We start from the raw sequence: 12,971 nt of genomic DNA, 5'->3' as shown, positions 1-12,971 counted from the left end.
TGACCACTTTAACGGGTACATCTATCTTCTTTCTACACTTACTTTCCATTTTATCAGCTCCAGTGACCATAAAGGAGCTCTCTGTAGTTCTGCAAATAAACACTGTAGTTCATCTGTTTCTCTGCGTACTTCTTATCTACATTCACCCTGTTCTTCATAGGTCAGGACCACCACAGAACAAGTGTGATTTGTGTGGTGGATCATTCTCTAGAGTGATGGTGATGTTTGTGTGTCTTGCATTGGTATAAATGGATCAGACTCATCAGTGTTACTTTTTTCAAAGTTTTTCAACATTGTATCCACTCACTGTTCACACTGGCTAGATATTTACACACACTAATACACCACTATCAGTTCAATGTCACTACAGCACGGACATTTATCCACCAACCAAATAATACCTGTTCTGTGTTGGTCCTCTTGGGGACCTCCTGACCATTGAAGCACAAGAGGAAATTGGGATAACAAAAATGTGCCTAACAACAGATGGGCTACAGTGTGTAATTGCAAAAATTCAATGTGCTCCTGTATGGACAGTGGGGCTGGACAAGAGTGTAGTCTTATAATGAACAAGAGTGTAGATAGGTGTATTTTGGTTACAATAACAAAGGGAAAGTACTGGTTGTTCATATCAGTGCAGAGAGCACAGACACTTGACCTAGAAGGCACATCCCATTTCCAAATGATAGGTCCTTTATGGTGATTATACAGTTTGTGTTTGTACAATGTAACACTTTGTATGTATATATGCACCTTACAATAGCTCGGCCAATAAAATGTCTGAATACTTTGGACAGTACAGGACACTTTTATATATAATATATATGCGGCACGGTGGTGCAACAGGTGGTGTCGCAATCACACTTGTGGCTCCAGATGACTGTGAGGAGTTTGGTGTGTTCTGCCCATGTCCGAATGGTTTCCTCCGGATGCATATGTATATATTTATGTGTGTGTGTGTGATTCATTATGACAATTTCACACAATTTCACAGACAGCTGCTGTGTTCAGCTGGTAAAAGATGTAGATAATTGATGCTGTGTAAATTGTAGTAGTAGTCTATTAACACAACATAACATAAAACCTTTATGCAGTGTATTGTATCGTGCTTAAACATTGCATAATGGCTGATGGTGAAAGAGAGGCAATAAATGAAATTTATTTTCATGACCTTTATATTTAATTAAAGGAGGTATTTTTATATAGGTCACAACGCACAAAGGCACAGTGTTAAATGATTAGGAAATGTTGTGTCATTAAAAATTTGGGAAGGAATGAAAAATAATAATGACTAATACTGTCTAGCGTGGTTTAATTGATGGGTTTTGAAAATATTGATCTACGTCCAAAACTGGTTATGTGAGCACAACGCAGCTGTAAAGTCCCTTTTCCATGTGAGTATAGCCCACCCCACAGACTTGTGAACACCTTCATTTGAAGGGAAAGGCGATTTCTTGTAAATGCCACTGCTTCTAAGAAGTTTTCCGAACTGGGGACGTCACAACTGTGGGTGTGTTTTGATTGGACGCGTGGGCGCAGGGGGCGTCACCGCAGACACCATTCACACAAAACAAAACGGAAAGCCTGTGCTCTAATAAATCGGAGAGCAGTTTGACACTCGGACCCACTTGATTTAAATTCCGTGTTCTCAGCGGCTGCAGGAATTACAGCATCGGTAAACAATAAGGTGAGTTACTGAATATAAACACAACTTCAACATAGAAGGGGCGTCGTTTATAAGTTCTGCTTCAGTTCCACTCAAAACGTGTTCTTATAAATGTTCTAAGCAATTGTTTACACATACGAACAGAACGTGAGGTCTGTAATTTAACGCCCGCAGGACACTGCACTGCTGTTTATACGCACATTTTCAACTTAAATCGCGTGTTTAATCACTCTTTAAGCGTATATTGTAACGTAATCATTTTAACAGCAGAACTGTGTAAATGGTGCCACTGGAGTTGAACAGAACAGTTTCCGTACTGATTCATTCAGAGGTGTGCATATAACACCTGATTATATTAAATATATATATATATTAGTCATGGTGTAATAATTAATAACACTTGACGCAAGTGAGAAGATTAAATGGGTTTTGGAGAACAGTTTTTAGTTGTTAGTAAAATCTGGATGATGATCTATTTCAGATGAATCCCGGGGGACGCCGACTAAAGCAGTGGCTCATAGAGCAGATCAACAGTAATATTTACTCGGGGCTGCTGTGGGAGGATGAGAACCGCACCATGTTCCGAATTCCTTGGAAACACGCTGGAAAACAGGACTACAACCAGGAGGTGGATGCCTCCATCTTTAAAGTAGGCATCTCTGTGTATTACAAGGTTACATTCACCAAAAAGAAAAAAAAATCATCAGCGCGTGGCTGAAGCTGCGACAGTGCAGAAGCGCTTGAGCTGGCGAGCTCTCACTTTTCTGCACTTCAACTACAGAAAACTACGGCAGCAATCTATAACTACATTAATTATTAGTGTTTAAGAATAATACAGTGAGTGTATTATGTCATATCTGAACATGAACTCATTTTATACAGGCCCATCCAAAATATGGGCACACCAGAAGATGTGATTTTCTAAGTGAAAAGTGAAAATGTATTTGTTAAATTCAAGTGTTGGCTCTATAATCAACAGATCTCCAGTTTGATCTCCATGATGCCTCTGCCATCCAAAGCCTGTAGTCGTAGAGAGCTCAACTGATCTTGCTCTCTGTGTCACAGAGAAATTAAACAGGCATTTGTCAGTTAATGTGACGGATGTGGGCAGTTTGCATCCTCTTCTGACACACTGTTCTGAACTGTTAATGTAGCAGCAGCTTAAAAACAAACAGTGGATTTGCCTCTTGTTTCCCAATGCTGCTGGCACTGTGCTCAACTGGGGGAGATTCGCTGATGGAGTGCAATTGGCAACATTTAACTTTGTATGTTTGCCAACAGCCTGAGAATTAAATGAATAGCTTGAATACCCCAATTATACCCACTTTTGATGTTTCCAAATGAATATAATATACAACATTTTATATCCTTCAGGCTTGGGCAGTATTTAAGGGGAAGTTTAAAGAGGGAGATAAAGCTGAACCGGCTACATGGAAGACCAGACTGCGATGTGCCCTCAATAAGAGTCCAGATTTTGAGGAGGTAACGGATCGCTCACAACTGGATATCTCAGAGCCGTACAAAGTGTACAGAATTGTCCCTGAGGAGGAGCAGAAAAGTGAGTCTGTTTTTACCAATTTCACATTAAATGCACTAATTTAATACTACTACAATATTACTAAAAGACAATAGAGCAACAATGACATATTGTACTTTACAGGTTTCAGCTCTTTAACAGAAATAAAATGAGTGATTTACTATTTTTTCTTCAGTAGGTAAAAGCACCACCACTGCCCTGAACATGAGCTGCTCAAATGATGGAGCAGAGATGGAGTGCAACTCAGCAGATCTGGACCAACTCATTAAAGATGTGAGTTCATCACATTTCCTCTCGTTAATTGAATTATGTTTAGACGTCTAATTTTAAATTCATTACGATTTTGTACTTATGCACAACTGTGGATGCTCTTGTTTGTGCAGTCATCAAATGATGAGTACATTAGCATTATCAAGAGGAGCCATTCTCCTATGGATGAGAACAGCAATGTGCAGACGACACAAGAGTGGTGGCACCAGAACACACACAGTGGTAAGATTATTTTTCTCTGATCTACCCACCCACACTGAGAGACACACACACACACACACATTCTTCGTGGGAAAACGGGAACAATGACCCATCACCTCTGTATCAGTTCAAAGTAAACAGGAAAAGACACCCTTTCCTATAATATTTAAATATAATGTTCTTCTGCTTTATGTTGACATTTCACACCTAAAGAGTGTCTTAATCCCTTTGTAATTTTGCAAATCTTCACAGTACATTTAAAAAAGCCTGGTTTGTGAAAGCTAAAAAAAAATGGCTTTGAGCTCAGCTTTGCATGCTGATGGGAGCAAATTGGCTAATTTCCGTTTGAAGATTGCTGACATAGGTTTTTTTTAGTCCCATGAGTATTAGCCAGAAGAGCTGAACAAGGTTTTGCTATGCAATTATTTGTGCTAAAAGTTGACTTTTAGTCATTATGTTGCCTTTTATAATATATGTGTGCAAAGCAGAAATCTAATTCTTATTCATGTTTTTCTGCCTTTTTAAAAACTATAGTCGTCCCTATGCTTCCAGATCCCTCTCCAATTAATACATTTAATGCAGGTAAGTGGTGTCTAATCTGTCACTTGTTGTTTTTTTAATAAATCTGTAATTTCCCAACAAAAATATGGGCAATTTATATATTGTAAAAGTCCCTATGTGGATGTGTTAACATATTTAGAATATACCAAGACTTCAGCCTTACATTCATTTAGTGTAGATACAGCACTGTCTATTGATACGTTTTCATAATCATTAGAATAAGTTACAATATAGTAACACATAAATCTTGTGATGAATCTTTGGTGATAAAATCTTGTTTTGTCTCTGTGTCTGTGAAGCTTTCTCCCAGATGATGATTTCTTTCTACTACGGGGGGAAGTTAATGAGCAGCACCCTGACAACTCACCCAGAGGGCTGCCGAATATCTCCTGGTCAGCCTCCTGTGGTTAACCCGATGCCATATGGTTCAGACAGTCTGCAGAATGTGCGTTTTCCACCAGTGGAGCTCATTGAGAATGAGCGCCAGCGCCATGTCACTCGCAAACTCTTCTGTCACCTGGAGCGTGGTGTGCTTCTGAGGGCCAACCGAGAAGGCATCTTCATAAAACGCCTGTGTCAGAGCAGAGTGTTCTGGAGTTGTCCGGATCCCCACTACAGTCCCAGTCCCAGCAAGTTGGACAGAGATGCCGTAGTCAAGATCTTCGATACAGGCAGATTCTTTCAAGGTAATTTCACTAATGAACTGTCACTGCTAAAGATCTTCTGGACTGGTGGATGTGAATGAATTACATTGTCATAGACCTTCAACTGACCAAGTATGCCCTACGTCTCTGTTCCTTAGCTCTCCAGCTATATCAGGATAATCAGTACCCAGCCCCTGACGCCACTGTCTCTTTGTGCTTTGGAGAGGAGTTCAGTGACTTCAGCACTGCCAAGAGCAAGTTAATAATTGTGCAGGTACGAATATCAACATTTTGCTATTTTGCTAGATGACATGTTTGGCTGATTTTACATATTCTGTATAGAACGTTTTTCTCAGTACTACTGTTGAACTGAACATTTCCACAAAGAAATTATGTTACATCATTTCACCAGGGGGTATTCAAAAAGCACATGGTAATAATTGTCCAGTCAAACTGTGACTCCTTACATTCACTGGATTACTGGATGATATGATTAATAGTAGAATATTATGCCCTATGTTAATTACTATTACTACTTCTAATCTTCAGATATTGTTCAGCATCTCCTTTAAATTATTCTGTTACAGCAAATATACGAGAATCTTTCATATTTGTGTAGTTTGGAGAGCCTGAAATGTAGGCTCACATATTCATCTGATGCTAAAAATTTAAGATGATAGCAAATAAAGTTCCACATTGTGTGTAATTTTCAGCATCCTATAAATGTTAATAAACTGGGTGTTTTTGGGTTTGTACAGATCACAGCAGTGAATTGTCAGCAGCTGTTAGATGCAGTGACTGCCAGGAAGACTCAGTACAGCAGTGGAAATCTGGAGATTTCTGACGAAATGGCCAGCGATCAGATGGCACGCATTTACCAGGATCTGTGCAACTATCCTACCCAGCGAGCCCCCTGCTACCGAGACAATTTGTCCATCACGGCCTAAACACAGCTACAAATGAGAGGAACTGCAGAAACTGACTCAGCGTGATACTGATTGACAACCAAGACGTTTCCATTATTCTACAGCATGTCTATAAAGCACAACAGCAGTAAGCATTAGTAGAAAAGAACACAGTTAGATAAAGCTACATGTAGCATAATGGTCTCTCAGGGTTAGGGATAGTTGTTGTGATACATTCTGAAAATGTTCTCAGGGAATTGGTATGATAATTTTTTTCTCAGCCCCAAAGCTTATCTGACAAAAATTCCTGCAAGATTTTTGTGGAATTGCTTTTGTATTTTTTTTTCCTTTTTTTGTTAACAGCAGTTTTTAAGATGAATAGTCTGAGAGAGTTGTTTATATAATGTATATTGTGAGACAATTAGTAGATAGGTTTTACTATCCCAAGTTTTTTGTATTAATACTCTTGAAATAAACATTTTTGAATAAATTATGTACTGGTTCTATTATTTGTACCATTATTTTATCAAATACTAAATTTAAATTAGTGTAATTGATGAATAAATAAATAAATTAATTCACATGCCCCCACCACCATTTCTACTACTACTACGAGTAATAATAGCAGCGACTTACAGCAGAAATCTCTTTATTGTACAATACTGTGTTCAAGTTAGAGCCTGACATTAATGTCTACTATTGTGGGGAAGCGCTGTTCTCTGATTTGTTTATGTTTAGAAGCGATGTTTCAGAGGAAAAATCTGTTGTTTTTTTTTTGTGTTTTTTTTTAAATGTTTTACAGATATTTCATAAAGACATTAGACTGGTTTTGAGCACAAAAACAGGCTGGAGATTTAGCAAATGGTAAGGAAACGTCCTTAGAATTTAATAAAAATTATTTTCAATTAAAATTATGAACATAGTTCTAAGCCTCTAAGTACCATTTATTTCAATTTTAAGCATCAGAAAGAATGGAAAGGGTAAAAAACTACAGAGAAACACTGGATGGGATGGCCAATCAATCTGACTGTATCGGAGTTAGTCCCACCCACTGACGGATGATGGATAATGTTTACAGATTTAATTATTTCATAGTGCAAGGCTGCAGGGCACATGAATTCAATAAATATATAATTAAATTATTATTTAAATAATATAAAAATATTTTAAATACATATTTAAATAAAGACTAAATAAATCACATACATTTTTTTTATTTCTAAATGTAATAATTACATGAAATGTTTAATTAATTAATTCGCCTTTTATTATTAATTACGTAGTTGTTCATTTACTTATATAACATTGTCACAAAAAGCCCTCCATATAAAACCACTGTTGTACCTTTAAAGGCAATGTACTGTACTACAGTTATCTCTGATGTTATTTTTTTATGTTTATGTTCAGAAGCTACATGTCTTTTAAGGTGGAACAGTGTGTCTGGGGCAAAAAACACGTAGCTTTGTTTGTACGTAGCTGTTTAACTTGTCTGTAAGTTTTTATTCACTTTTTAAAATACCAAAGAAACTCATTTGTAACTAGATTTGTTTAGTGTTGCAGCACTTTCACGCTATGTTTACTTATACGCAGTTAGAAGTCCTGAATTTAAATAATCTGAAGACGCAAAAATAAGTCAGTATTTCCCATGGATGTAGCAGAAATAAAGCAATATTTCTCAATGTTTGGAGGGCTCTTCGCCGGTTGTCAGCAGAGAGAGAGGAAGCCTAGCAAGCTGTTGTCCCCCCCCCCCCCAGTTTACTGATGGTAACCTCTCGTAAACACATTAGAAATGTTTTCAGTGAGTAAACAGACTGAAGGAAATATCTTCTGAGATGTATTATTATTATTAGTTTTTAATCATAAAGGTATATTTACACAGTTTGTACCTGTAAATGTACCATCCCTTTCTTTTCCTGACAGTCTCCTGTCTCTCAGTTAAAAGGTTAGGTAATGTTTATCGGATGGGGACAGGTTTGCTGGTCTAACGGGTCTTACGCATCTGTCCCATAAGTCCCATTTTCTCAATTCTTTGATGTTGATTCTGGGTGAATATTTTTTCACCTTTAAATATCTGCTGGAAATCTTTTTTAATAAATATATTAATAAAAATAATAGCTCGAATGTAGGCAAAAATGTGTGTTTTGTGTCCCTAAAGTAAGTATAGAGTGCATACATAATATTACACAATACAAATGATGAGAATAATACTAATACCACTATGACCATTATTACTACCACAAATATTAATATTATTATACGGCATACCTCTTTACAAGTCTACCTGTGTATATTTTTACATGTCCAAAGAAACAAGGAAGGAAGACAGCTGGTTACAGTGCAGTCAGGGGATAATAGTGAAAGAGTGAAAGAAGGAAGAGAAAGGAAGCGAGGGAGACTCCTTGGATAAAGTGATCCCTGTTGATGATGCACTGTCCACATCCCCATTTCACTTTCTGTCTGCTCTTCTGACACACTCAGGGCTTCCTAAGGGCAGAATCCTTCACTTTAAAGGAGGCCTAAACCTTACATAATAGCTAGGCTACTGTACACTGACAACTGATTCTACTGAGAACAAATACTGAACATCGGTGTGGAATTAATTCACCCTTTGAACAAACTAAATGTTCTCATTATATTTTTATCTTTCTTCTTAGGTACTTGATTCATATTTCCTATTAAAGACATACATTAGAAAAAAATCTCTCTCTTTCTCTCTCTCTCTCTCTCTCACACACACACACACACACAAACACACGCACACACACAAACACACACCCAAAACCACCCACACACATACACTCACTCTCTGTTCCTCTTACATGGTTTGTAGTCTTTGATGAAAAGTCTGGGTTTATCTGACAAAGACTGAGAGACTATTAAATGTGTGGGTGAATTTTTACAGTCCTGTGTTTCCTTGGAACATGAAAAGAGAAGGTTAGATGAACAGAGGGGATTTCTACCAACAAACCAAACAGGCTCACAAGACTGGTAAAACACACCAGAGCAGAAGACAAGCAACCTCATCTGGAAAAATTATTCAAGCTTGAAGTGATGAAGATCAACTCTGATCAAATCACCTCAAAAAGATTTGGTCTTAAAATAGCATATCGTAGCATACAGAAATATCCAGGTATAGCCCCCAAAAAGCCTGGGGAGTCTTCGATGTAAAGAGGAAGATCACGAGTTGCTTATTCACTCCCCCAGCCCCAAATTTGTCTTGCTGGGGGATCAATCTAGCAACCTAGTTCACCAATTTCCCTGTCCCAAGCACACTTCCCTAACCCTCAGAGCTAGTGGTTAAATGGCAAATAGCAGTCATATATAAACTATTAAAAACTGAGCAATTACTGAGCAAAAAATGCAAATTGTCATTACAACATGTCGTACAACAATTATTCCCGTACACGGTGACAGAAAAAGCTTCAATTCTCACATGACATTCCATGCTACAATTTAAAAGAAAACCTTGAATGATGATTAAAAAAGAAAAAAAAAAAAAGCAAAATAAAGAGCTTGCAGTCACATTTTGACTACCATCACACAGCAGGTAAAAGTGACCCAAATCCAAGCTCTTTCTTAATGTGACACAGATGTGTCATTTGTGAGTCTGTGTGAACAGCACAAATCATGATGAAGCTGCCTTTATAAAACCAGATTTGGGCCAGATGTGGTCTCTGTGGCAATGCAGCTCTGTCTGAATGGCCAGACTGGAATTCATGTGACTTTTAGGTCACTCTGGCCATTGAATTGTCTGTGGACTGCAATGAATATCTATTTTAATTTAATATGTTTAATGTGACATTAAATTAAAAAATTTAATTAAATTAAAAATGAAAAGTTATGACATGATCAAAGCATTTTCATTTTGTAAAAATATTGCGAAGCAAAAAATATATTTGAAACTTCGTCATACAGGTTCCTGTCAGTCATTTATGAGAAAATAAAACTTGTGGAATAAGGTAAGTGTTTTTAAAAACAAACACAAGAAAAGCTTCTTTGTTAGAAGTCCTTTATCAGTTTTATGTTGCTCAAGTCGCTATAAAGACTGCTCAAATATGGATCAGGGAAACATTAAAATCATTTTTTTGCTCAAGTCTTATTTAGAGACTCTATGATTGCAAGAGACCCATCAACATCAGGTCATGTTTTAATATTCTCTTACGTCTTTAATCATTCATTCATTATCTGTAAGCGCTTATCCAGTTCAGGGTCACAGTGGGTCCAGAGCCTACCTGGAATCATTTGGCACAAAGCGGGAATACACTGTGGAGGGGGCGCCAGTCCTTCACAGGGCAACACACACACACACATTCACACCTATGGACACTTTTGAGTCACCAATCCACCTACCAACATGTGCTTTTGGACTTTGGGAGGAAACCGGAGCACCCGGAGAACACAGCAACTCCTCACAGACACCCGGAGTGGGAATTGAACCCACAACCTCCAGGCCCCTGGAGCTGTGTGACTGTAACACTACCTGCTGCACCACCGTGCCGCCCATGTCTTTAATTTATACCCTATTTTTCACTCTCACTGGAATAAAGTAATGGGTGGTGATGTGATGCAGTGCTGCAGGAAAGTGCCAATCTGGTTCCATTCCGTTTAAAAACAAAAGTGATTTGGATGGAACAAACAGACATTTCCTAATAATCAGAGCCTGAAGCATTGTACTTCTGCACATGTGGGTCAGTTTAAGAGTGGAGTCTGTTCAGATTGATGTCAGATATAGTTCACATTATATAGACAGTGTGAACAGCAGAACAACAAAATCAGATCTGGGTCACTTTTACCTGCTGTGTGAACATAGCCTTTGAAGCAGCACCTTAATTTTCTCTGGTCATACTTTTCCGTGCGCAGTGGCATGATTTGCCAAGTTAGGAAGTCTGACGTCTTTCAGCATTGCTTTAGTTGAGGACATTGAAAGCTTCTTCTCAAATTGAGCCTACTGGCTTTACTTTCACTTCAACCCAATGGAAAACCATTGTCCATTTGTCCTGAATTAGTGACACCTGTTACTGACTATTCACCTTACAGACATTATTAATGCCAAAGTTTCAAATGCTTTTGAATTAAATATCAATCATGGTTCTCACAGACAAAAAGATCATTTGAAAATTGTAATTTTATATGCATAATTACACGGGCAATTGTAGAAACATACAGTGAATAAAACTCAAAACATATCTGTAGGATAGGAAGACTACATACGCTCTGCTGGCCACAAGATCCTCACTCCTAACTTAGAGTGAAAGATAAGAATAACCTTTGCTTCTGTGAAGTCACTGCTGTTTTGGAGATAGAATGTTTTGTTTGGACAGGGATGTTATACTGGTATTAAGTCCTGAAAAAAAGTGTCCACACCGTGAGAGGATTAAGCAGGCTGGGGTTTGTGGGTTTAGACCAATAAACACGTGAAGTGTTTTCTGCTAACTGCTGCATTATCTGTTGCTTTATCTGACTTGTCTGACTTGGATTGCAACACTGGTTTGTGGTGACAGTGGCCTTCCACAAGAAATGGCAAAGCTGAGGGGAAAAAGCAGTGCATCCATTGATGTTTAGCTGGACACCCAGCAATGAACCAGTCCTGCCAGTGATCTGCTGCTCAGTAAACGTTAAACTTTACAGTAGTGTGAAAATGTGAATGGGCACGTGCACTCATTCTTGGAAAGGAGATGTAAAGTGATTGAAGAAGAGAAGTAAAGAGTTAGTGCATGCTGTCTGCTCAGTTCCTGTGGCATGCACTGTTTGCATCACTCTATACTGCTGATGCTAGTGTTTGGAGAAGAATGCTGCTGGACGTGGCTGCATTGTCAGCATTGATTTCCCCAGAATTAAGCTGAAGATGTAAATCCCCTTGACCAGTTGCATCACAATCACCGCAAACTCTGGAACTGCACCATCTCTCCAGCTCTCTTTTCTTTGAAATGTTTAAGACTGGTATAAATGAAAAGAGGATGCACTGTTGAATGATTTCCATATTTATCTAAAAAGCTAAACCGGATATGATCTTATAGCCCTAGAAAAAAAAAACCTTTCTGGGAAAATGAATTTTCTAACTGTCTCTTTATTAATTGGTTTTACATTGAAATGTCTTTAAAAGAATTACAGGAAAGTTCAGCTGTAAAAGTACTCCACAGAAAGGAACACATTCTGACGGATGACGCTGAGATATCTGCATACGCATAAAATCTGTGACAAAACTCTAGCTAATAATTATATTATTTTGTTTAATTTTTTCTCAGCTCACCGAAAATCCCATTTAATAAGAATTATTTATATAAACATAAGGATTTACTATGATTTGAAACAGACAGAAATAAATGACACCAATTAAAGAATTAATGACAAATAAATTATAATGTAATGTGAATATGGAGTATGACAAAATTATGTTGTAATGGGTACTAATGGGGAAAGATGATTTTATAGTTAAACAACAATTAGGAACACTACACATTTAATGGTTAATGTCTGAACTGAAAGTGGGATTAGGGCCTGCTTCAGTCATACAGATCTGGTCTTGAACAGTGCTGAATCCTTGGGGAAAACAACTGTGTGATTCATGTAATAAAACCTGAGAAGTGGGGGGCTTTGGGGTCCCTGGGGAGATTGGTGTGCATGTGAGGACAAGAGAGGGGAACTGTGAGAGTGCTGAAGAAAAAGTGTGTGTATGTGTGTGTTTATATAAAGTGCTGCAGGTGGAGGAAGAGTGGGGGCTTCCCACAAAACACCTGACCACACCCCCACACACTGACCAAAGGTACCGAAACATTTCCTCAAATCAGTATCAGTTCAGTCGAAACCCCTTCAAACCCAGTGCCCAAATTAGACCCTGAGGGTCCACAGTACTTTCACTGTTATACCTCAGTGTGTGTGTGTGTGTGTGTGTGTGTGTGTGTGTGTGTGTGTGTGTGTGTGTGTGTGTGAAGACTCATCAAACCTTAATAAAAGTTTTCATTTTCAAATTTAGAAATGATTTACCACCTTTCTTCATTTCTTCATGTAATGTGAATGGCGCTATGTAAGTGTAACATAATATTATTTACTGTAAGTTAAATCTGACCTTTCCAGAAAAGAGTCGTCTTGCGCCTTGTCTACACAGAGGGTCAAAATTCCCTAATCCTAATTGTGGGAGGGAGCTGTAATGAACCCTGCATCAGTGAAGTCCAGGACAGCCAGACTGA

The 12,971-nt window shown here is 38.1% G+C and overlaps 1 protein-coding gene across 2 annotated transcripts; it reads left to right on the top strand.

Annotated features, from left to right (window-relative positions):
* The first annotated feature begins 1,558 nt into the window (after positions 1-1,558).
* On the top strand, positions 1,559-6,245 carry irf8 (interferon regulatory factor 8). Of its 2 annotated transcripts, none has more exons than XM_066684783.1 (9): positions 1,559-1,687; positions 2,148-2,315; positions 3,041-3,224; positions 3,382-3,476; positions 3,587-3,695; positions 4,209-4,256; positions 4,535-4,921; positions 5,038-5,153; positions 5,638-6,245. In XM_066684783.1, the coding sequence occupies exons 2-9, from the start codon at positions 2,148-2,150 to the stop codon at positions 5,824-5,826; spliced, it is 1,296 nt and encodes a 431-aa protein (XP_066540880.1). In that variant the 5' UTR covers positions 1,559-1,687; the 3' UTR covers positions 5,827-6,245. The 2 variants fall into 2 exon arrangements, with proteins under 2 accessions (XP_066540880.1, XP_066540879.1); XM_066684782.1 differs by having other exon boundaries at positions 3,379-3,476.
* The last annotated feature ends 6,726 nt before the right edge of the window (positions 6,246-12,971 follow it).

Source organism: Hoplias malabaricus, chromosome 11 (assembly GCF_029633855.1).
Source record: "Hoplias malabaricus isolate fHopMal1 chromosome 11, fHopMal1.hap1, whole genome shotgun sequence".
NCBI lineage: Eukaryota > Metazoa > Chordata > Actinopteri > Characiformes > Erythrinidae > Hoplias > Hoplias malabaricus.
The sequence above is the reverse complement of the archived record's forward strand: the minus strand, read 5'-3'. Positions and strand labels throughout refer to the sequence as shown.